This window comes from Alosa pseudoharengus, unplaced genomic scaffold (assembly GCF_046254945.1).
Source record: "Alosa pseudoharengus isolate Yale_2024_CS ecotype anadromous, Long Island Sound unplaced genomic scaffold, YU_APseudo_1.1 YU_APseudo_1.1_scf_6, whole genome shotgun sequence".
In the NCBI taxonomy this organism is placed as follows: Eukaryota; Metazoa; Chordata; class Actinopteri; order Clupeiformes; family Clupeidae; genus Alosa; species Alosa pseudoharengus.
The window spans coordinates 42,771,471-42,797,190 of record NW_027468848.1 but is presented as its reverse complement, the minus strand read 5'-3'; the positions used below and the strand labels follow the sequence as shown (position 1 = coordinate 42,797,190).

The 25,720-nt window shown below is 39.1% G+C and overlaps 1 protein-coding gene across 2 annotated transcripts in view; it reads left to right on the top strand.

Annotated features, from left to right (window-relative positions):
- Positions 1 to 25,720, top strand: part of sart3 (spliceosome associated factor 3, U4/U6 recycling protein) — a 151,332-nt gene that overhangs the window by 32,391 nt on the left and 93,221 nt on the right. For both annotated transcript variants that reach the window (XM_076270131.1, XM_076270130.1), the window contains exons 7-8: positions 6,884 to 7,039; positions 9,771 to 9,909. In XM_076270131.1, coding sequence (XP_076126246.1) covers positions 6,884 to 7,039; positions 9,771 to 9,909 — 295 coding nt within the window. The remainder of the gene's footprint in view (positions 1 to 6,883; positions 7,040 to 9,770; positions 9,910 to 25,720) is intronic.

The window sequence follows — 25,720 nt, the reverse complement described above, 5'->3', positions numbered from 1 at the left end:
TAGATCAGTATCAGGATGTTAGCTGTAATGGAAGAAAATTATCATTAAGATAAGAAGAGTGAGATGAAGAATGATGGAGAGCGTGTCCGTGAAGGAAGGAAGTCAAATAGTGCCTATATGAAAGGAAAGAGTGCCCACCTGAAAGAGAGAGAAGCCCCTTTATAGCCCACTCCCTAAGTGCAGGTGAAACCAATAAGGCACGTGGGCCGCCCAGGACACTTACTGTAGGCCTACCACTCTCTGTGCACTGACTGAACTAGACCTATAGGTGTCGTGGTTTTCACCCAGGTGGGCGTCACAACGCAGAAGTGGAGAATCGAGTTGGGCAAATTTCAAGTGGATTGGTAATGTTTCGCGTTCGGGCACACGTGAGCTTAAAAACACATAAAATCGTTCATCACAAACAATGAACACCGCACTCATCACACTTTACTGAAACCCAACAAGGACCCAACACATCCCTCTAGCTACCGCCCTTTGTCATTAAAGGGGTGGTTCAGGATTTTGGACATAAGACCTCATTTCCAAGTAAGCAAGTGTGATATTTATCAGTGGAGACCGTTTTCAACACGTTTCATCCAGTCCTTCTAATTGCAGAGTTCGCAGGTGCTAGGCTAGCGCAAGTCAACGGTATGTGTTAGCCTGCCACTAAAAACAGTCTTACCCACTCCACAGTACACCCGAGGCAAATAAATTATAACGCCAGACTATCGATGTAAATGTCTGTATTGATACTGTTATTTCTAACGTTATTCTATCCTTGCATTACATTTTGAGGGACTAGTTTCTTACCACGACGGAATTATACTTGCTCCGGTTAGTAGTACTGCGCCGAAAAGTAAACAGTAAAGCGCACTCCAATGGGGATACTTAGTAGTAGCCTTGGTAATATCAGTCCGCTGCTGAGATGCAAAATGACTACTACCAACTTCAGGGACCAAAGTATAACTATTGCAACGTGATGCGAGGGTAGTTGTATTTCTTACACTATTCTATCAACACAGACATTTACATCGATTGTCTGGAATTTGCCTCGGGTGTACTTTGGAGTGGGTAAGACTGTCTTTAGTGGCAGGCTAGCACATACCGTTGACTTGCGCTAGCCTAGCACCTGCGAACTCTGCAATTACAAGGACTGGATGAAACGTGTTGAAAACGGTCTCCACTGATGAATATAACACTTGCTTACTTGAAAATCCTGAACCACCCCTTTAATCAACACAGATCTGAAAATCATCACTAAAACTTTAACTACCAGTATAGAATCAGACATTCCTCAGATGACATCAGTGGACTTTTTAACCTCATCAACATTGCTCAAGGACAACAGCATAAAACCATAATTGTATCACTATTAGAGATGCACCGATATGGATAACCGATATTTATTGGTTTGTTGTGGCCGATACCGATACGATAACCGATAATATTGCTCTTGAAAAAAAATTTGTGAAAAGTGATTTGGGGACAGCATTTAGTATATCATATAATTGCAGTAATTTTTTCTACCACGGTGTGCTAAAATACCAGTTTATCATTAATTTCAATTTTCAATTTAATTGTACTTATAGAGCGCAAAAACATTATACATGTCTCATGGCGCTTTACAGAGTGACAATAAGAGAAAATAAAAGAAAAGAAAAGAAAAGAAGGCCCATGGGTAACAGGGGCGAGGAAAAACACCCCTAGAATTGGAGATACATATAGGAAGAAACCTCGAGCAGATCCACGACTTAAGGGCCTGACCCATCTGCCTAGGGTCAGAAACAGGACAGTAAGGTCTGTATACATGACAAATGCATATGTTAGTCAGGTGTAGAGAATAGGACATGGTGTTTAAAGCCACCTGAGGTGAACGTTACAAGAGGTGGGATGATTTCATATCCGGTATGATAATGCATTAATGCTAATTTAGTGTCAAAGTTCAATAGTCCAGCATAGGAAATGGAATTGTCCAGGGGAATAGGAGTTGTCAAAGGGCATGTGGTGGGTCGGCAGTACGGGCCAGCAATCCGGGCAGAGTTGTCATAGAGAGGTGGTGGGTCGCTAGGCTGTACGGGCCAGGAATCCAGGTAGGGTGACAGTAATAGACGATGATAGGGCAGTCATAGGGATGGGACTTCAGGTGAGATGAGTGAGAAGATGGCCAAGCACACGGATGGCTGATGACAAGTGATGATATACCTCACAAGTGAGGTAAGGGGGAAGAAAGAGAGATGTAGAGTGGGTTAGTATTACTGAAAATCAAAATGGTTAATCAGTAATCAGTAGTACTATATATTGTTACAGTATACCATAGTGAGAATAGGCAAGAGAGGGAGAGTTGAGAGAGAGAGAGGAGACAGGGCGGGTTGTACGGCGTGGCACATGAAAGTCCATGACGGCACTATGCTATAGCAGCATAACTAAGGGGTAGTCGACACCAGCGGAGGTATGGTCAGTGACACGAGGACTCAGCAGGGTGGTCCATTCCAAAAATCCCTGAGGTGGGTGAAGTTCCACACCGCACCATACCTAACTATGGGAGGCAGTAAAGAGGTATGTTTTAAGTCTAGACTTAAAAATAGGGAGGGTATCTGCTAGTCGAATTGAGGAAGGGAGATTATTCCAGAGGATGGGTGCCGTTAGCTGAGCAGCTCTGCCTCCTACTGTAGTTTTTGAGATTCTTGGAATTACAAGAAGGACAGTATTCTGTGATCGTAGCGGTCTGGGTGGGTTATATGGGACTAGGAGATCTTTAATATATTCAGGTGCCTGGCCATTAATGGCTTTGTATGTTAGAAGTAATATTTTGAAGTCAATGCGACTTTTAACAGGCAGCCAGTGTAGGATTGCCAGGATAGGGGAAATATGTTCATATTTTTTAGTTCTAGTGAGTGTGCGAGCAGCTGCATTTTGTATAAGCTGTAAGCTCTTTAGACCATTGGTTCCCAAAGACTGGGTCGCGACCCACAGGTGGGTCGCAGGAGATTTTATTTGGGTCGCCAGCACAATTTATGTTGTGTAGGCTAATAGGCCTAGCTTATACCATTTAACCAGGAAAGCTATCAGTTTTCTATTAGGATATACTTTGTTTACCACAGTCACGGCCCTAGAATAGCTCTGAAACTAGGGGCGAACGCGCCGCAGAGGGGGCAGCGTGCATCTCACTCGCAAAATGAAACATTTCTGTGGGGCGCCTGCCATGGACCTCGCAGTTGCAAAATCAGCATGAACATTAACGGACAGCTGCTTCCGTTGACCGATTAAAATCTAGTTACCATGCTGTCAACTAAAGCACACATCCTGTACCGGGCATGGCTATTAAATTTGCGTCAAAGGCTGATAGTTTCAATTGTAGATGCACTCTTTAAAGTTAGTAGCAGCCTCCTCACATTCCTTATTATTTCGGATTTAAAATGCACACCAGTGCATTATATAAGGCTACAATTTAAATTGACATTTTAAAAGCTATTATTTTCTCTTGTTTTCCACCTCGCAAACTCTACTAGGCTACAGTAAAAGCCCATTATCTTTTGGCAAAAGCCTCTTATTCTGATATTTATTCATTTCACATTCTTTCAACAACATAGCTTGTCACAACATCAATACACAGCCTTAGTATAAGGCCTACAAACACTTAACTTGCGGATTCAACTTTCCAAAGAAACCTCCAGAAATAGGCTACAATATAACGACTTGAGTTATTGTTTACATCGAAATTAACGCTGTTATGGATCCATTTCTCTGCAACGCAACGTAGCCTACAACATTTCTCTTTAGATATACAGGAACAGCTTACTATGTTGACGATTGCGTAGAATGCAAGAATATCACCAAACTCTCGAATGCTCATTAAAACGTTATCTTTCCATGCTGATGGTGCCCAAAATGCAACACAACTGTGTTCAAAGCAGGATGAGGAAAACCTGAGGTTGTGTGTTTGTACAAAACTGAGGGCGAATTTTATAGCTTTGAAAATATTTAACATTGTTTCATGTGTAATTGAGATTGCAGAGTTGTGGGAAACTGAGTCAGTGCATCACCAATCCCTGTAATAGTAGTGGTAGTAGGCAAGACATAGGCGCTATTACGTATGGCACTGTAGAATGGTTAGAGGGGGCATATAAAAGTTTGAGAACCTGTGGCCTAAAACAATATTGGTGGTTGCATGTTAGATCTGAAGTGAAATGGGTCGCGATGGTCTGTCATTTTTAAAAAGTGGGTCCCCAGAAAAAAAGTTTGGGAAACACTGCTTTAGACAGGTGTTATTGCAGCCAGCATATAGAGCATTGCAATAATCAATCCTTGAGGTGACAAAATCATGGATTAATTTCTTAGCGTCTGGTAAGGATAAGGACTTCCTTATCTTTGAAATGTTCCTTAAATGGTAAAATGAAGTTTTGGTAATCTGTTTTATGTGATTATTTAGTCAAGTCAAGTCATTTTTATTTATAAAGCACATTTAACATGTACTTAGTACAATCCAAAGCGCTCCACACACAAGACATTGACACATAAAGACAAACAATGCTGGACAGAGCGACGCAATCGCCAGCGTACCTGTGACATCACACCAAGACACAAATAATTTAGTGAATTTAGTGATAGGTCTTGGTCAATTGTAACTCCTAGATTTGTGGATGAGGATAGTCGAAGATCAGTAAATGTAGCCTATGATGAGGATAGGTTATCCCTCATCTTTTTAGGACCTAAAACCATGACTTCTGTGTTATCGGAGTTCAAAAGCAGGAAATTATTTGTCATCCATGTCTTTGTCTCTTATACACGTCAAGTTTGGCTAACAGAGTCAATTCGTCAGGTTTTATAGAAAGGTATAGTTGTGTATCGTCTGTATAAGAATGAAATTTAATGCCATGTTTCCTAATTTCAGAGCCTAGGGGAAGCATATAAAGAGAAAATAACAGGGGCCCTAGTAATGAGCCTTGAGGCATCCCGTATTTTACCATAGTCTGGGTAGATGGTTTATTGTGAACCTGTACAAATTGTCTGCGGTTAGAAAGGTATGATCTAAACCAAGCGAGTGCTGAGTCTTTAATGCCTATCAAATGTTCAAGCCTGTGAAGTAGTATGTCATGGTCTATGGTGTCAAAGGCAGCACTGAGGTCCAGGAGGACCAATATTGATATATGTCCATTATTGGCAGCAATGAGGAGGTCATTAAAAACTTAAACTAAGGCTGATTCAGTACTGTGGTGAGCTCTGAAACCAGACTGATATAATTCTTGGATTTTATTCATATGCAAGAAGGCACCAATTTGTCTGACACTATTTTTTCTAGTATTTTTGACATAAAAGGGAGATTACCGTATTTTCCGGACTATAAGTCACACCGGAGTATACGTCGCACCAGTCAAAAAATGTGTTATGAAGAGGAAAAAAACATATATATAAATATATATGTTGCACCTGAGTCACAGGACCAGCCAAACTATGAAAAAAAGTGCGACTTATAGTCCGGAAAATACGGTAGATATAGGCCTATAGTTAGCCAGGTTGTTAGGGTCAAGGGTAGGTTTTTTGAGGGATGGCTTAATAACAGATAACTTAAACGACTGTGGTACTGTACATGCCCTGATAGCAGTGAATTATTTATAATCTGGAGCAAAGCATTATCCAAGAAAGGGAGAGCAGTCTTCAGAAGATGGGTAGGAATATGATCTAGTAGACTAGTTGTAAATTTTGATGAGGAAATTGTGTAATTGAAGTCTAATATGTCGATAGGTGTAAATTAATTCAATGTTGTTCGAGGCATTATCAGCTGAAGTGAACACACACACACGCATTATGTTACAGTGTAATTACCAGCAAAAATAACTTTTAAAAACGACTTTGAAGTAATAACATGGATAACAAGTAAAAATACTTTTTTTTACCTCAGATGATCCAGTAGTTTCTTCTTATGACGACGTTTCAAATGAAAAGCCTCTCACCCCTTACTACATAAAGGCATAAGGCCTCTTCAGTCATGAACTAATAAAACACATTTCAGGGCTACATTATCAAGAATATGATTTATAAACAGATAAATTGCCTAAATTAAAGAACCTGTTATGGGGTCATTTACAACAAATGTCCTTGATTAGGCTATGCTGAGTTGTTGAAGGGAAATGGGATGTTTGTTTTAGTAGTAGTAGTCCTGCAGTATGGATTCACAAATAAATACAATTTTGCAGGATACTTGATATACAGGCTAAATGCAAATATTACAATGCATGATATTATTATCGAAATATAGAAAAATAAAAGGGCACTAATATTCTTTAAATTTAGTTTTCTGTAAATGTTGTCAGTCATTTTTATTCTTTGCAACTGGTGTATTGGTAGGTTTAACTGCAGTGTAATGTGTAAGTTGTTAAGTACAGGACTGTGCGCCCAATTTCTTTAATTATTACTTACATTATTTTTAGAAATTGAAATGAAACAAAATGATTTGGCAAAAACGCACAACACAGAAAATTATTTTTTACAATTAATTACAAAAAAATAATCCTATTACTTTACTAATTTATCTGAGAACACAGAAGGTAGGGGTGAGTTACCTCGCTGGTGTATTTCAATTGGTTCCTTGGTTAAAATATAATGTAACATATTTTTGCATATATTAAACATATTAAACAATTCCTGTTCCCAAAGTTCACTTCCGTGTTTTGTTTTGTTTTGTTTTGTTTTGTTTTTTTGAATTAGGCGACTTTTTTGCAGCGGTGCTTAAATTCTGGGAGCGGCGCTGCGCTGCTCTGCTGAATACATTGTAGGGGAAACGCTGGATTTCACTGATTTGGTGATCGCCCCCAAAACAATTGGAGCATCGTGTGTGTGTGTGTGGATGGATGGATGGCCTGAACAGTGTCTTAATTTCCTACATGCTTTTGTTTTGTTTCAGCTGCTCGCTGAAGCTCCAAAGCTTGCGGAATACCAGTCTTACATTGACTGTGAAGTGAAGGACGGAGATCCAGCCCGTATTCAGATCATTTTTGAGCGAGCTCTGGTGGAAAACTGCTTGGTACCAGATTTGTGGGAGAAGTACACTACCTACTTGGTGAGAAAATCGCCAACCCATTTTTGATAGACTGATCATTTTATTAACCTTTTGACTCATTCAGCACCATACTACATACATACAAACATGCATGCATACATACATATATACATACATACACCATACCACACTGAGAGTGAAGTTAAAAGTCAGCGTTTTTAAGTTCAATAATTTCTTTGTGTTTAGTCAGTGCAGTAAAGTTCAGTAAATTGCTCCTCACCGTCTTGCCATTTAGCAACAAAGTGACACCTAGAACATCTACAACCCCTGCCAAAAATGATGGAATCCCCACTCTTGAAAGATGTTCATTTAGTTGTTTTATTTTTTAGAAAAAAAATACACATCACAGATGTACCACCTATTTTTCTGATAAACAGATAAACATTGTGGCTTTGTGAAAATTACCAAAAATGTTGGAAAAACATATGGAATCGCTCAATCTTGAGGAAAAAAAATATGGAATCACACACCGAAAACATCATAATTATTAGTACTTTTTTGCACCTTCTCTGGCTCTTTTGCACAGCTTGATTTCTCTGAGGTATATACTTCACTAATGTAGATATTCTTGATCAATCTGATTCCAACTTGAGATCCAGACTGTTGGCTGGCCATGCCATTTTGATATGTCTTTCCTGAAGAATGGTTTTAACATGTTTTGCTCTTTGACAAAATAAAGCATCATCCTGGTAAATGACTGATCACCAAAACCTCTGTTGATTAATGGAATCACAGATGTTCTGAAGTTCAATGCATACTTGTGCATATACAATCCCATTTAAAATGTATGGCGCAAACTGAAGAACCATCCTGGTAAACTGATCTGTCAACTGCTGTTTGACAAAGTTAAAACCTGATTGATGAAGAATACTGTTCTACATTAGTGAAGTCAAGTCAAATGTCAAGTGCTTTTATTTGTCACATACATTTTACATGTAGTGAAATGTAAAAGGGTCCTTTGCTCTGCATTTAAATAAAAGAACATAACGCAAAAATATACACAGTAAATAAAAGCAATATATAGATAAATAAATAAATGCAAGTTAAAAACATATCGTCTTTGGGAGAAGAAAAACGTATTTAAAATGCGCTGAGTTGAGTAGTCTCACTGCCTGTGGATAAAAACTCAATCTCAGTCTCTCAGTCCTTGTTTTGAGACAACGCAGCCGCCTGCCCGATTTAAGCAGGGAAAAGAGACTGGAGTTGGGGTGAGAGGAGTCTTGCATGATCTTCTTCGCCCTTGCCCCCACCCTCATGGTATATATGTCATTTAGGCTTGTGAGGGGGGCTTTTATGGTCCGCTCCGCAGAGCGCACCACTTTCTGCAGGACCTCCCCCTCCCGTGCTGTGCAGTTACCGTACCAGGCAGTGATGCAGCCTGTGAGAATGCTCTCCACTGCTGAGGAGTAGAAGGTCTTCAAGATGGAGGGAGAGACCTTGAACTTCCTCAGTCGGCGGAGAAAGTACAACCGCTGCCTGGACTTCCCTGTCAGGTGTTGAGTGTGCAGTGACCAGGAGAGGTCCTCAGTAAGATGTACCCCCAGGTACTTAAAACTAGAAACCCTCTCCACAGGCTCCCCACTGATGCTAACTGGGATGTATTTGTTGCTGGACACCTTCCTGAAGTCCACCACCATTTCCTTAGTCTTCCTGACGTTCAGGGCCAGGTTATTGGACTGGCACCATAGTGCTAGGTCATCCACCTCCTTCAGGTAGGCCTGTTCGTTGTTATTTGAAATGAGACCCAGCACCACGGTGTCATCTGCAAACTTGATGATGGTGTTTGAACTGTTGGTGGAAGTAAGTGCTTTAGAGAATTCAAGCGGTAATAAAAGCCAGAAGTGGTGCAACAAAGTACTAATTATGATGCTTTAGATTTGATTCCCCCTCAGGATTGAGTGATTGAGTGATTCCATATTTTTCCTCTACATGAGCTAAAAAATAAATTGCCTTAAATTACTACAATTGTTGCTGCCAGAATATTCATCTGTTAAAGAAAAATATTTTTCTGTGATTCCTGTGATTTGTCTTTTCTCTAAAAAATGAAACAGCTGAATGAACAGCCTCCAAGAGCGGTGATTCCATCATTTTTTTAACTGGTGTTCTGGGTGTCAGTGATGCCATGCCATGACCAGGACTCTCTGGCAAAAGAGACATTGTGTCTCAATGGGACCTTCCTGGTAAAATAAAGGTTAAATAATACATTTAAACAAATCTCTGTATTATCAGTCAGCGTAGCATCAAAATGAGTTTGAAGCTGTTATATGCTAGATACTGTAGACTTGCATGCATATTACAAGGGCACCAGGTCATGTCATGTAAGGAACGTGGTACTGCAAATAAACGGAAACATGGTCTACATTGCAGAGCGACAGCCATGAGGCAGCCGTGTCCTACTGCTTAAGGCTTCGGGCTTGTTACCGGTTTGATCCCTGACCAGTACCAATTTGTTTTTGCACGTTTTATACATTGGAAACACTTACTCATATCCTGTTGGATGTGACATTTTAAACCGAGTGTGCTACACAACAAATATGTGAGGTACAATGATGTGCTTCCAAGTAACCAATTTATGACATACATTTTGTGATATGCTGTGCAACCATTGACAAGTTATCCTAAAAACTCCTTCAGCTTACCCCATCCGGTGCTCGGGCCCTAACAAGTCACGTGATAGAAATGGGAAAATGAGTGTATACTAAAGGTACATATGATATGCTTGAATTTTCAGGATCGCCATCTCAAGTTGAAAGATGTTGTTCTTTCTGCCCATGAGAGAGCAGTCAGGAATTGCCCTTGGACAATGACCTTATGGAAAAACTATCTGCTTGCCCTGGAGAGACACTCAACGGATCACTCCACTGTAGCTTGTGAGTTCAGCTCTTGATTGATTGGAATTTTCAGCTTGTATACACAAATGTTAAAAAAGTCTGGCCTAAGAATAACCTAGGGTGTATTTTGGACATGAAAAGGATTTCTACCAGTGAGCAGTAAGCTCCAAAGACGGCAGACATTTGTTGTCAACTTTCAAGTCGCTTCACTGTCTGCAGATGACTTTGCAACATTTTTAACTAAAAAAAGTTGCTAGGATTAGTGCCCAGTTCAATGAGCCTACAAAAAAACAGCTAAAGAAACCAAGCAGCTACAGCACTACACTCTGGGGGCATGAACATGGGCTCATGGACATGCCCCTAGAGTGTAGCGCTGTAGCTGCCCGGCTACTTTAGCTGTTGGAACTCGAAAAACTCGTTTGTTTTCCTTTTTTTGTACCGACGGTACTCAGTGACCAGGGGCGGAGCCAGACATTTGAAACATTGGGGGCTTAGCCCAGTGCCACACACAGGAAGGCTAGGGGGGTCCAGGGGCATGCACCCCCGGCAGAAAATTTTGAAAAATAACCCCTTAAATAATGACTTCTAGTGAATTCTGTGTATGGACACATGGAATCTTTAAAAATGTGAGACTCAAGGTAGGCTGACTGGCACTTTGTCTCAATACATTTTTACTTTGAACTCTGGCAAAAGTAGCCTTATGGTCAGGTTTAGCACAGCCCCACACATTGTGAACCCACTTGTTATAATGTTCAATGAAACACATGAAGCTAAGTTTAATTCAGGGCTTAAAGCTCATTTTTCAAAATGGGGGGAATTCTCCCCTTCAGTGCTTCACATAGGGGGACTAATTCAGTTGGGGAGGGGGGGTACATTTTACAAACTAAAATGGCATTTTCCTTATAGGCCTACATGCGTCAATGGTTTCGATTTTCTAATTGGAGTAAGTCTTTGTGACATGATACATCATGATACGTCATGATACATTTGATAATGTTTGATTGTTGTTTTGGTACTATGAAGCATCTTTTACGTAATAAATGCGCACTCTAGAAAGTGAAAGTAGCCTAACCTAGGCCTATACGCTCTGTGTCTGAGCGGTCTGTGCATGTAGGCCTGTCACGATAACAAATTTTGCTTGACGATAAATTGTCTCAGAAATTATTGCGATAAGCGATAATATTGTCGTTCTGAGAATTTTCCTCGGGAAGAGGAAGACGGCCCACTTGTTGTGTTTTTTTTCCCCAACTGGGAAAACTGCAGCGGATGATTGTGTTTTAGATGCATATGCATGTTTGTTGTGTTGCCGCTTTTAATTGCGACTGTTTTCCAACAAATGCGACACACCGACTCGCACACGTTCAGTGGTTCACCACGGGCATTCGGTTTAAATCCGAAATGCTCCCACACTGCAGCTGTCGCGTTTCGCTTAACCAATTCCATCTTTTTTGTCTCTGCCTATTCGAACTCGCAACTAGCTTTCTCTCTGCCTAGTGCCTACCGGTATACTTCTCACGCGGCTCTTTAGCTGCACTCTGGTAGGCTACGCCAGTAGTTCCGCCTCCCCACACACCATGCGACTGACAAGTGACTGACATGTTACTCTAAGGACCCGAGAGAGAGAGGGAGAGAGAGACGAGGAAAACAAACAAGCATGCAAATGGCATTTATCGTGGCCAGAAAAATTATCGAGCTAATTTTAATTATCATGCGATTAATTGATTTATTGAATATCGCGACAGGCCTATGTGCATGTCCACAATTGATTACGTTCCTCAAATGGAGAACACATCAATCTCATGGTATTGTTTGCCCTAAAATGCATGAAACATGCAAATTCAAAATCCCGCCGGTAGCCACGTTACATCTCCGTTTCATATTTGCCTAGGCTACTACAATAAATGAATTGAACGAACTCACTGACAACAGGTAAATCTACTGATTCGGTCATTGAGACTCTATTAATACAGTACAACAGACTTTCTGTCTTTTTGAAGTTTATTTTTGTATTCCGGGGTACAGTAGCCTAATTGCCTAATGTCTTGACAATAGTTTTTTCTTACGCTTGCTGTTTAAACTGACTGCGCCGCTCTGAACTTTCCTGCCAGGTTTAGGTTTATGACGTAAACCGCTACATCTCGGCTGTGGCATTGTCTAAACTCATCGTGTGGGAAATCAGATTATCTGTCAATATTGGGTTTTGAAAATAAGGGATATCCTATTTGCGCAGTAGCCTACATTTTGTAACATTTATAGAGAAACCAAGGGGAAGTTAAATTAGAAATTAGAATCGTTGGAAATTGAAAACACATATACAAAAAAAAAGATTCGGGGCTTTTGAAAAAAGATTCGGGGCTTGAGCCCCCGAAGCCACCCCCTAGCTCCGCCAATGTCAGTGACCTCAAGCAACATAGATGATCAAGAAACTATTTACATGTATGCATGCCTTTATAAATACATTATAATATTATAATACTAACAGTTAGTGAGTGTTTTGATAGATGTTTTAAAACCACTTACTAGTATTAGGCGGGTCAATATAGGGTTCAACGTCAAACAAATTGATACAAAAGGTTTTTTTATGGATTCTGGTACTGTTGGACATGCTAAATAACATACTAAAAATCTAGTAAAATCTGACCTTGGGAAAGGGGTAATTTTCAAAATGGCCGCCAAAATGGCTGTCAACAGGTTAGAATGGCTATATCTCAATTACTATTCAGCCTACAGGGGTGAAATTTATATCAAATGATGGTCAAATTAAACAAGAATATGATTTTAAATGTTAAAATTGAAAATGTTTCAATGCTCTACCTTTTTCAGCCATAAATTAAAATCAATGTGTTTTAATACAGAGCAAATGCAATACAGGATTATTAACCATCTCCATGGCATGGAGGAAGATAAGACATGTCTTAACTGGTGTTCTATCTCATCTAGAGGTTATATGCTTTTAGAAAATATATGGTTTGGGGTGTTTAATCTGTTTTGCCTGCACAATATAGGCTAAAATGTATCCCCTTTACACTAGATTTGCCTATGCAGAATAGAGGGCAATGCATTGTTCATGGCATGGAGGAAGATGGGACATGTCTTAACTGGTGTTATATCTCATCTGCAGGTTAAATGCTTTCAGAAAATATATAGTTTAGGATGTTTAATCTGTTTTCCCTGGACAAAAGAGGCCAACATGTATCCGCTTTACACTAGTTTCGCCTATACCGAATAGAGGGCAATGTATTGTGCATTCATGGAAGAAGATGGGACATGTTTTAAATTGTGCTATATTTTATCTACAGATTATATGCTTTCAGAAAATATATATTTTAGGGTGTTTCATTTGTTTTCCCTGGACTGTATGCCAAAATGTATCAGCTTTACACTATATTTGCCTATACAGAATAGAGTATGTATTATGCTTGGTGTGGAGGAAGATGGAAATGTTATTTTGTTGATTAATGTTACATTTCATGTACAGGGTATATGCTTTTACAATATGTAGAGTAGAGTTTGCGAGTAAGTGGCTGGTTTATGACTTTAATGAACCATGACCCATGTACTGTATAGACATGCGTTGTATATTTGTGTAGATCAATAATTGTTGCCATCTATCATTAGGGGGGAGCTAATTAAACTGAATCTTAAACTATATGCATAAGTAGATCAGAAATAATTATTATATCATTATTCATCATCCTCTGACTCCTCTGAAAGGAACTTGTGTGGATTGTCACATTGTTCATTTTGACACGTTCCACAGGCAGCAGTGCAAGGTAATCCATATCTTCTACACGAACAGCGGAGTGTCTTGCAGAAATGCACACAATTAAACAGTTGACTGTCTCTGTACTTGGATCTAACATGAAAGAGTATTTGATTGAGGTTGATTCCATTCCATTCGGTAATCAGTATCTGAAAGCTAAACTGAGGGAGTGGTACGGGAATGACATATGTTTCACAGAAGGGAAAGGTTTTGAAGGCATGGTGACACTGAGAGAGAAAACATCATGCATCCTCAGGTCCTACTATAAGAACACTAAAAAAGGTGGAGATGAAGAGTCATCAGTGACCGCTAAATCTGATTAAACACGAAAAACACTTTCCTAGGCTGATTAATGCTTCAGATATAGCCAAAATTAGCTTCTGGTGGCCATCTTGGATGCCATCTTGAAAATGACCCCTTTACTGGGGTCAGATTTTACTAGATTTTTAATATGTTATTAAGTACATCTAAAGGTATCATCAGTTGAAAAACCTTTTGTATCACTTTTTTTGAGATTAGGTGTTTTTTTTTCATATATTGACCCGCCTATATGGCAATTCATGATTAACTAGGATTTCAGAAATAATCGGATAAGGCCAGGTTTTTAACAGTTGTAGAGACAATAGCCAGCTTCAGACCGTCGAGCCGGGCCAGGCTAGGGTAATTTGGGGGCCACCTGATAATAGTAGCCCAGGTCTACAAGCCTCATAACCCTGAGACCTTTGTGTTCAGACTGTCAGGCCATTAGACTCTTCGCATTACAGAGGAGGCTTCTATAAGACTACAGGTGAAGCAGTGCTTCACCAAAAAAAAAGTAAAAAACAAAACACAAAAAAATCTTACAATAATCCCAATTTGAGTCCTTTGAAAGAGAAATACAGTCACTAACACAAGCTGAAATTCCCTGATATCAATTCTGTGAGTGACAAACAGCGCCATCGCCACCCGCGGTGGAACAGAGAATTACAGTGAATCAGACTGCTTCAGCAACTTTTCGTTTGGCTTCACTACCATTAGGGGTGTAACGGTACACAGAAGTCACGGTTCGGTTCATACCTCGTTTCGGACGAGTTCGGTACAATGGAGGGAAAAGCAAAACAAAAATGCAGAAAGCAATTTTTTTCTTATTGTGCATGTCTCAGGCTGTACCACCTAGTGTCATACAGTCTCTTCCCTGAGCTATCTGCAACAGCCTGAAGTGTGTAAGATGTAGGCTAAGCAGTACAATAAGTACCCAGACTCCATCTGTAACTTGTAAACAAAATAAGACAATCAGCTATAAAACTGAAAATAGGCCTACAGCATCTCTTATTTCTGAAAGTGCAAATTACATAGAATAATGATTTTTAAAAATCCACTTAAGCAAGACCTTCAACATCCGTGTTTAGTTGTATATGGAAAGGTCTACAATTTGCCTCAATATTTTTCAGTGTGTGTACAGTAATAATCTACTAACTGTGAAAATGGCACACTATTTTGCCTTCTTTTAAAACAACAAATTGCTCCTTTCATTTCATAAACAGACTACAACTAGAAGTCACGTGACTTTGCCCTTCAACGTTAACTCACCGTAGCATGGTTTGTTTATTAGCCTGGTTAGCGTTGACACTTTCTTTTACTGTCTATGCACTTAACACTACCAGCTCCTCATGTGAGAAGTTACAAGTTACCCTAACATAAAGGTAATTACCATGCGATTTACATAGCTTTCCGTCATTACGAAATCATTTAATTTAAGCCATAGGTTTTGGCCCTATTTGTATGTGTATCCAAAGGCTGGTGAAGCGCAGGGGAAGTGTTTTTTTTTCTCGTTTCAGTGATTGGTAGCCTACATCATCTGGGTGATGGCTTCGAATATGTGTAGCATGTTCGATATATTTCCACTCACATACCCAACAACTGCTGAACAACGCCCACACACAGTTTCATCTTATCCACCACTCTCTCGCCTGTAGGCTACTACTGTAACTGAATTTCTGAAACTTGCCATCTTAAAGAGACCAGCGGATCCTCTAACTCTTCTGGGTCACCACCACTCGCTTAGTGCTGCTATCTCTGACTGACTGACTCGACCGACGACCAGACAAAAAAATAACATAGGCGCCAAACAGAGCTTCAGAGCTAAGGCGAGGCTACAGATTAACGTTAGGTGTCGCTAAAGGACTCTCGTAGGCCTACTTAACAGTAATTGCGCATTACATTAATTAATCCGCACACGAGTTTTATGTATTTTTATACCGTGTATTCTCCGTGTAAATTCATGCACCGAACCTTTTCAGTTCAATACGAATACATGAACCGTTACACCCCTAACTACCATAGATATCTTTCCCCATTGACCTTAATGTAATTGAGTGAACCCCAGGCGGCTCGTGGATTTTTTCTGTTGCAATTGATCCTTATGGCAGATAAGTCCCACCCGTGAAGCAGTGACCAATTGGGCAGAATTTCACACTTCCTGCCGTTGAATATGATTGACGCAACACTCTGGCCAATCACTGTCTCCATTAGTGAGCTTGCTTGTCATCACTTTTCAGTTGCCTTCAGTGACTTTACTAGATTTTCATTTTAAATTCTGTAACTCATTCACATACCGTATTTTCCAGACTATAAGTCGCACCAGTCAAAAATGTTTCATGAAGAGGAAAAAAGCATATATATAAATATATATATGTTGCACCTGAGTCGCAGGACCGGCCAAACTATGAAAAAAAGTGTGACTTACGGTAGTTTGTTTTACATTCATTTTGTAAGGTACATCAGATTTTTTGTGTAGGGGAGAACTTTTTATTTAGGATTATTGTGCGTAGCTCTGTGTTTTCTAACATCAGCTAGGGGGGAAAGCTTGCTAGCGGTCTCCCCACCAGTCGGCTAACGTTAGTGACTCGCTAAGTCCTAGCAAGTTGGATTCGACGGAAGTTTCAGGCGATGAATGGATGAACATCGTTGACCGCAACTTACAATTCAGAACAATCTGCTTGAAGCTAAATTTCAACTACCATTTAAAAATTAAATAGACACAGCACCGTTTTTCGTGTGGCATATTGATAAGACCACTTGACATTTCACGCAAAGTAAAATTGTCCACTATCGTAACATTATGTTGATGTGTCTGGAAGTATAAGTATATATACTCTTTTGATCCCGTGAGGGAAATTTGGTCTCTGCATTTATCCCAATCCGTAAAGTGGAGTGATTGATTCAGAAAAGAAATCTAGGATTCTTCAGTGTATTAGGAGGCAAATGTCAAGTGGATTTTTAGTTTTGTAGATAAGGAACGCAGTGACAGAAACAAACTGGTTGGTCAAACATATGCCAGAGCAGCAGTCATGGTATAATTTCTTAATGTGAATTTCTTAAGTGAACGCTGCATATGCACAGTTTATTCTTTGTTATGCATAACGGTTCAATCTAGTGTCAAGGAGCGGGTATCCCAGAGGCAACAATGTGTCTCTTAATAGGCTACTGAATTTGACATTGCTTAGAGCCTGCACTATGCCTTATGGGGCATAATTAGTCGCTTAGAATATTGGAAGGTTGTTGTTTCTAGATAGATAGATAGATAGATAGATAGATAGATAGATAGATAGATAGATAGATAGATAGATAGATAGATAGATAGATAGATAGATAAAAGATGGATGGATTAGATACTTTATTGATTCCAAAGAGGAAATTCAAGGTCTCAGTAGCATACAGACAGTTTTTGTTTTCTCAACAAATTACTCTGTCTAGCTCCCTGACTGATCAAACAACATAGCTTTTGGTATGCCATTGTAGACAGTTCAATGTCATCATGTGTTGACATACATTCAACCTCACCAACTTTGGCAGGTGTGTTAGGCGCAATGTTCGTTTTCGGGGGTGGGGATGGTCATAACTTCATAACTGCCTCACTAGAAAAAAATACCACCAGCCGCCACTGCTGCATTACATCTCGACACGCCCTCGCTTGTTAAAACGTCACCAATACCACCCATTTTCAAACAGGATTCAAGCGTTCACTATCAGAAATTTGCCAGATAGAATAAGTGTGGGAGCTCTTCATCTAGGTCACTAGTCAGGGTCCTAATGAGCTTCTCGGGAACATGGCGGCTCTGCCGCTGGAGCAAGGTTGGTGTCGTGAAGCCTTGCACAGGTGCCTTTCTGCCTTAATAGATGCCCGATAAGTGCCCAAAATGTTCAAAATATTACTCTTGCAATACAAGATTAATCTCACCCCCCCCCCCCCCAATTTCTATTGTAGATAGAGAAAAATGTAGAGTGTATGGGAGATTCACAATTTAGTCCTCTACTCGGTGATAAAAACGGAATCAATGTGTCACCTTTTGTTCAAAAGTTATGATACATTTTCAAAACCTTTGCAGATGGCACGAAGCATTCTGTTTTTTTCAAACTTGATGCCCTTGTGAAACAAAAAGGCTTATTGTGTGGCCATGCTACATGACAGAGATAAGATATACCATTGTAATCAGGAGAACTAGCCAGGGTGTCCGCGGGGTTGTAAAAGGTATTAAAAGGTAGTAAATGAAATTAGCCAAATTTAAGGTCATTTAAAAGTATTGAAAGGTAATAAATGTCATCTGATGAGGTATTAAATTTTCAAACCACTAACTATGAGGTTTTCCATTTGTGGTGCAGGCCTTTCTTCTTATATTCGCGTGAATTTATTTATATTATATTCATTATATGTGCGAGCAGGACCTGAGCGATATGCCAGTGTGCGTTCACGGTAAAAACTTTTAGCGCCCCCTCAAACTCACTGGATATACGGCTAGCTTTCTGCCACTTCAGTTCACAAAAGTTCGCTACTATTGACGAAGTCATGGGAAAATGTAATTTTTCGGACATTTGGTTAGAGGACTCGAGATTCAAAGACTGGCTTAGGCTAGTTGGCAACAGCCAAGAGGTTTATTGCCACATCTGTAAAAAGACAATAAATGTCACCTGGATGGGAGTGAATGTATGGAGTCTACTAGCCAGCAAACAAGAATAAGCAGACGTAGTCAGAGGTGGAAGAGTCTACTGCCAGCTCAGTGGCCACGTAGGGCTACTGTCTCTCCACATAAATATGCGTCATTGAGGCTAAAATTGAGGCTTAATCAAAGCTATCAGTATGTCATTTGCGCCATCGCGTTTTCAATGACACAGGCTGTAAGAGCAGCAGACATGGCCTAAACTAGGCCTACATACAGTATCACAATAACCCCTTTTCAAATTAAAAGTCCCCATAAAGGCAGAAGGCCTTTTCATTCAAACAAATTTATAATTAAATGAAAGTGGAAAAAAACAAGAATATAACATGTAAACAGATGTACATGTTATAAGGGGTTATTTGCAATGAGCTACCCCTGCCTTGACTACAGAATAGAGGTAAAACATAGGCCTGACAGTGTTGCTTTGTTTAGGCTATAAGATAAGGTTTAGGCTATAAGATTTAAAATGTTCTACCCTCAGTGAATGTCATGTCAGGTTAGTTTAACAGTGACCTTTACATTATTCAAAGCTTGCTCAGGAGCTATAGGCTTACTCCCTTGATGTAGTATGTGATGAGATCAAAGTCCCAATAGACTTGCTTAAAATTAGTTTAATATAACAACCTGTGTAGGTTTTTATAGGCTGTATTGTAATATGCTATCAATATATTATAATATAATATATTTTAAGTCAATTTATCAATTAGTTTCCACAAAATTCCCCAGAAGTCATCATTTAAGGGGTTATTTTTCAAAATTTTCGTCACGGGGAGCATGCAGGCCCAAAAGTATTTTATCACCACATTCTCCAGCAGCACCCAATCAATAATTAGTATTTTTGTAAAATGTGACCACCTATTTTTGAATGTGATACCTTGACTGGCAAAGTATATGAGACAGCAAGGGTGTGTGTGTGTGTACTGCGTGTATGGTCGTGGGCCTATTTGGAAGAAAGTCCAGTAAACCTTTTCTGATTTTCATTTGTCATTTTGTCTTGATTGAGATAGAATGATAGTGAAAGAAAGAGTGTAGTGCTGGAGAAGTGGTGTGTGCTCCTCCTACACATAACAATGAAATAACTTTTTATCTTGGGTTAGGATTAAATAACAAATAATTGTGTATAGGCCAGTGTTTTTATTGAAGCAAAAAAGGAACAAAGTATCCAGTAACTGTAATAATAGATACTTGATTTGAATTGTAAGCATTGCTACACTTTCTTACTCAGAAACTTAAGTAACAAAATGACAGTAATCCGTTACTTTATAATTAGTTACCCCCAACACTGAACTGCGAAAGGTTGCCGCTAGTTGCAGCTCGAAGTCGTGTTGGTATTAAAAAATATTGTGAAGGTATTAAAAAAGGTATTAAAAGGTATTAAATTCAACTTAAGAATTTCTGTATATACCCTGCTAGCCCTTTAAAATGGTATAGATCATAGTTAATAAGTTTGTGTGTAACACACATTGTTTTTAAACAATACCTTCAAAATTCAACATCAAAAACACGATTGTAGATATAATGTGTGAAAGATAGACAGTGTTGTGTTCTCCTCAGTTAAAAAAAAAAAACAGAATCAATTGATCACCTTTGGTTCAGAAGTTATGATGAAAAATGGCATGTCCAAAATTATTCATACCCTTTTTAAATAATCAATGGAAACATCTTTATTTGCAGTCACAACTCTCAAAATGGTTCTTATTATATCTACCAAGCCTCTCCATGTCTCTTGAATTTCCCCTTGGGGATCAATAAAGTATCTATCTATCTATTTATCTATCTATCTATCTAAAATTATTCTAGACCACACCTTTTTAACAGCAATCCGGGTTTTCAGTCAGGAACAATTATTTGCTATCATTCTGGCCTTGCGCTATATGTATGTTATATATAAATAATGAAAACGTTAGAAGAAATTCAATACATTTAACAACCAGATAGATAGATAGATAGATAGATAGATAGATAGATACTTTATTGATTGATCCCCAAGGGGAAATTCAAGAGACATGGAGAGGCTTGGTAGATATAATAAGAACCATTTTGAGAGTACCTTATTGATCCCCAAGGTCCCCTCAAGGTCTCAGTAGCATACAGACATCACACACAACATGCACAGAAAGAGTAAATATAAGTATATACATATAACAAAACTCCACTGTCCACTGCTACGGAAGCAACTGAATCCATGCATTTCCACTGAATTATTTTTGGAATCTGATCCCTTATCATACCTGTTCGTTCGTACTCGTCGCTCGACTTATCATGACTAAATTCAAGATGGCGTCGAACGGTAAAATTCCTTAAGGTACTGTCTGTATAAATCGTCTTGTAAATAAACTACCAGTGCTTTTTCAAAGTTCTCTATGTCTCGTTTTAAATGTCAAGGCCCTCGGAAGTCTACCAATGAAGTATGGAGCTACTTTGAGCCTCGTAAATGGTGTAAAACAGTGATTTATTTGCATGGCTAGGCCGATGCCCGAGGCACCACAACGAAATACTGTGTTGGTAGCATTGGCTACTAGCGCCAGATTTCTGAGTGCAGGGGACAAGTCGAGGTGAGCTATGAGACATACGTTCACACTCGGTATCATGTTTCAACACACTTTAGGTCAATATAACACCGGAATTCTCCTTTAAGCGCTTAGCAGGTGTTTGCAAAGCTCCGATGGCTACACCATCAATTAGTAAATAATTCTGTCTCACAAACACAGCAAAAGCCCACACTTACCCAACAACGGACCACCGCCAATACTTTAACCTGGCTGTATTTAAACAAACCCAGGCACAAACGAACCAAATTGCCTCCTTATCTCCCACACCGCCGTAATGCAACAAAATTTCCAAACCTAATTAAACTGATCTGTGTTTTCCCAATGCTTTGTAATGTGTCCACTTGAACTGTGGACTGTATTTGGATCTCTGCAGGATCCGAAAACAGCCAACAAATTAGACACGTTAATCAAAACGGCCTATAATACTTAGTGCGTTTAACAACTATTAACTATTAAAGGTTTTTTTCGGTTTTTGCTTATTTTTCGCTTGCTCTGTCATGACGAATGTCTGAGAAACTCCATCGCTACCTTTTTCTAGCCGGTGCCTGGCGTGTATGTGTATTTGAATGCAGTAGAGCAATTTGTTACACTCGTTATACTTCCTGACACTGAGGCCGTCGGCCCGCCGGCCCACAGTTGCAAGGATGGTTTTTCAGCTCACAGGCGCTAGGGGGAAGCGAGACGGCCACCATTCAACCTGAAAAAAGTCATATAACCATTCCAATGACTCTGAAGTTGGTAAATGAAGGTAAATTAAGCTAAAAAACTTGCATATTAAGCTAAAAAAAACTGCATAGTGTGCCTTTAACAACACTATTAACTAGCACTGGAATTCCCTTTTCTTTTCTTTTAGAATTTTGCATGTTTTTAGATATGCTAACATTTCGTTCTCAAGAATCAGTCAAATCGCGAACAGCCACAGCTCTGTTTAATTGTCAGGTGTAATGAAATGCGTTCATATTCCACTTTTTATGTCATAAACGTTACAGGCCTATGGAAAGGTTTAGTGGTAGGATCTGGGCATTTTTTTCAAATACGAGAAAATTAACATTTGGTTCCCAGACCACGTCTCATTGAGAAGTGGTGGCGCTAGCCAGGCTATTTATTGGGTGCCACGGATGTCTATCAAATGCGTTTGTGTATAGCTCATCATCGTCTTGCTTTCCCCCTTGTTCTGTGATCGTTCCCTATCTCAGGCGAAAATTTGCTCCATGGTCTCCAGGCTGCCTTAGCAGCGTGAATCAAATCGCGCGCAAGGCAGCATGGGAACACACAGGCTACAAAACTATAAAATGATCTAAACTTCATTCACTCTCGGTGTATAGATCAGGACAGACTTGCGGAACAGGCTGCAGGTCAACAGTCTGACAGCCTCCATGAAGATAAGCATTAATGGTCCAATAGTAAAACAGTGCAATTACCAAAGGGCCCTTGAAATTATCTTTTTAAAGCCAAGGAGGATGGCTTGTAACAATGCTAGTTGTCAGCTCTGCCATAAGTAGTGACTGATCACATTTGCACATTTTGTTGTTTTGCACTTTCTTTTGCACTTGTTCTATAGTTTGTAATAGTCTTTGTTAAAATTGCACAAAAATTTTGAAATATTTGTATACTGTTGTATAGTTTGTTTGGTGTTGTTACTTTGTTCTTTGTTAACTGTGATTTTGAGAAGCTGGTGATTTATTTATAATGTAGTGTTTGGGTCAGTGAACGATAAGGGTTGGTAAGATGAGAAAATAAAAAAATATGTTTAAACCTTTAAAACAAAACATGCCTGAGGTTTGCTAAAGTGTATACTTTGTATTTCTGTTGTATTCATATTATTTAACATCTTGTTTTCTGTCTATTCTTTGACCATTTGAGTAAAAATGGTTTAAACAACCATTATTACAGTAAAGTATAGTATTAAATCATTATCCATATTAATTTTTTTGTACATTATTAGTATTTTAGACAAAATACTGGTTACACCAATTGACATAAATCGGTTACACCAATTGACCATGAAACGTTTATAGCAATAGGACAAGAAATTGACACAGAAAATAGGCATCAAGGTAAACTGAATTGGATATTTTAATATGTATTCATGTCATTCATCATATTCCATATCAAATTTAATTTCATAACATCAATGAAGAAACTTGTGTTCTATTTGATTTCAATTCAGTTCTCATACAATTTCAGTCTACCCATTATTTTCAAAGAGAGTGAGATAAAGGGCCCTATTTTCGCGAAGCAAAACCTGGCGCAAAGCGTATTATTATTCTGACGCAAAGTTTTTTCCTATCTTACACTTACTTTTATTAAATGATGCGCCCAGGAGTGTGGCAATTACCGATATAAGGTGTGGTCTGGCACATGATCTAAAAATCGCTATCTTATACCATCTAAAAAGCATTACGCCACTGACCAAGAAAAGCCTGGTCTATAGCGAAAGGCGCATATGAAACATAGCTGAAGACGCACTGTCACGAGATGTAAGCAGCAATTCCTCTGCAGAATAAATGTCCTTAGGTAATTTATTCAGTCATTCGAACATTATAGGGGGAAGTTTTGCTTTTTTCAGGCTATGTTTTTGCTGGTAACTCATTGTCAGTCAATATTGAAAGTAATTAACTGTGTATAACTGTTTTGTCGTTGACTATGACACCACAGTGAAGTTAGTTTCACTTTGCCTATATGTTCAATTAATAGACAAGTGCAGATGTGTGTAGCCTATACTCTACTCGGTTTTAGTAAAGAATGGCTTAGTGGAATACCTGTTCCATACGGTCTTGCGTATAAGCAGATTCCTTCAAATACACCGCTGACTATCAAAATACTGATGCTCTGTTTGAAGTTGCCCTGCTTGCTGTTAAAGGGAATGACATATGTCCTCCTCATTGGTTTAAAGGATGTTAAGCCCAAAACACACCCATGACTGATTAAGAAACATAAGAGCCACCTTTTTGCGCCAGGCACCTGACGTTTGATAACAAAACCACCCTGAATGTGGACTGGACAAATTCCTAAATGTATTTACGCTATTTGCTAGTGACCATGCATTTTATATTGCTAAATTAGGGCCCAAAGTGTGTGTGAGAGAGAATAAGAGTGAGTGAAAGAGTCATAATCATAATAAAATATAAAAAAATTATTATGGAAGTTTAAATTTAAAATGAAAAGCTTTGACATTTCAAAAATTGCTTAAATTGCAATCTAATTAAACCTTTTTAAATCTGTTCATGCTAAACAGTTAGTCACTATTTAAATTATAAAAATAACACAATTGGCACCTAAAATTACATACTCTTGGCCCTGAATCTGATCAAACTGGTCTCAAACAGAAAAGAGTCAAATGGTGTAACCGGTTACACCATTTGACATTTCTATTTAAAAGCAAAATTTGCAGGCATTATTATGGACAACTATGTACACACTTCACCTTTATGTGAATATTCAAACACAGTTTTTACATTAAATTGAATATTTTATGACTTATTATATGATTTATCAACATTTTTAATACCTTGACTCATAGCAGTTGTCTTGAAGGGTCCTTCTCTATGACATAATTTCCTGTCACATGATTCTCTGACATAATACATACAAAATTGCTCCTTAAAGGAACACGCCACCCAAAATCAGTAGTAATATATGTTCTTACCTTAACTTTCATGAGTTGAGTCATACCTCTCCCGCGTCGGTATGTGCACTCAAACGATCTGGCGCGTGGCGCGAATGTGTTAGCATGTTACTATGCTATCGGGCTCTGCCGTAGCCGTAGAGGGAGTAAGATGGCATTAATCAAACACATCCACGTTTTCCCTACTTAAATACAGTTGCACAAGTAGTTGATAAAAAAATGTGTAAGGTCACACAACATGAAACTTGACTATTTTCCAAGCGAATAAACAGGAGAATTACTATGTCTGGCGCAATAGCACTTGGGAGTACTTTGACCTAGGTAGTAATATTAACACCTAATTGTAGATCCTATTCACCACAGAGTTTAGAATCCATGCTTGATCGACCCCTCAGCCTCCCCTCCCCTCTGAGCGAGAGAGAGGCACACACACTAGACATGCGCTGATGGGCTATTATTTCAACCATAACTGCATAGCAAAACTTAATCCATCCATCAGCAAAGTTTTTTGACCAATTTTCAAAACCGCACCCGCCCGCCATCCGCTGTGTTTTAATGTATATGGGATGCGGCGCTGCTGACGTGAGGCTAGAAAGCTCTTGCCTGTTCTTTCTAGAAAGACTGATCCAATGCAGCGAATATATTAACCCTTAGAACCCGATTGACGCAAAGTGCGTCAAAAAACACACCCTTTCTTCTCTGTTAAATTGCTCCGGATCCGTCCATCGCAGCGAGATGAAACCTTTATTGCATGACAGAGCAGAAGTGGGGCTTTCCAAAGAGACTACACACTTGTCTGTATGATCAAGTATAAAAATAAAAAAAAATCATGAAATTAAATGAAATTGCAACATATTTACAGTCTATACTTCTCTGCGTTCACCTGCGCACCCATTACTCTCGTTTGAATTACTCGCGAACCCGTGATCAC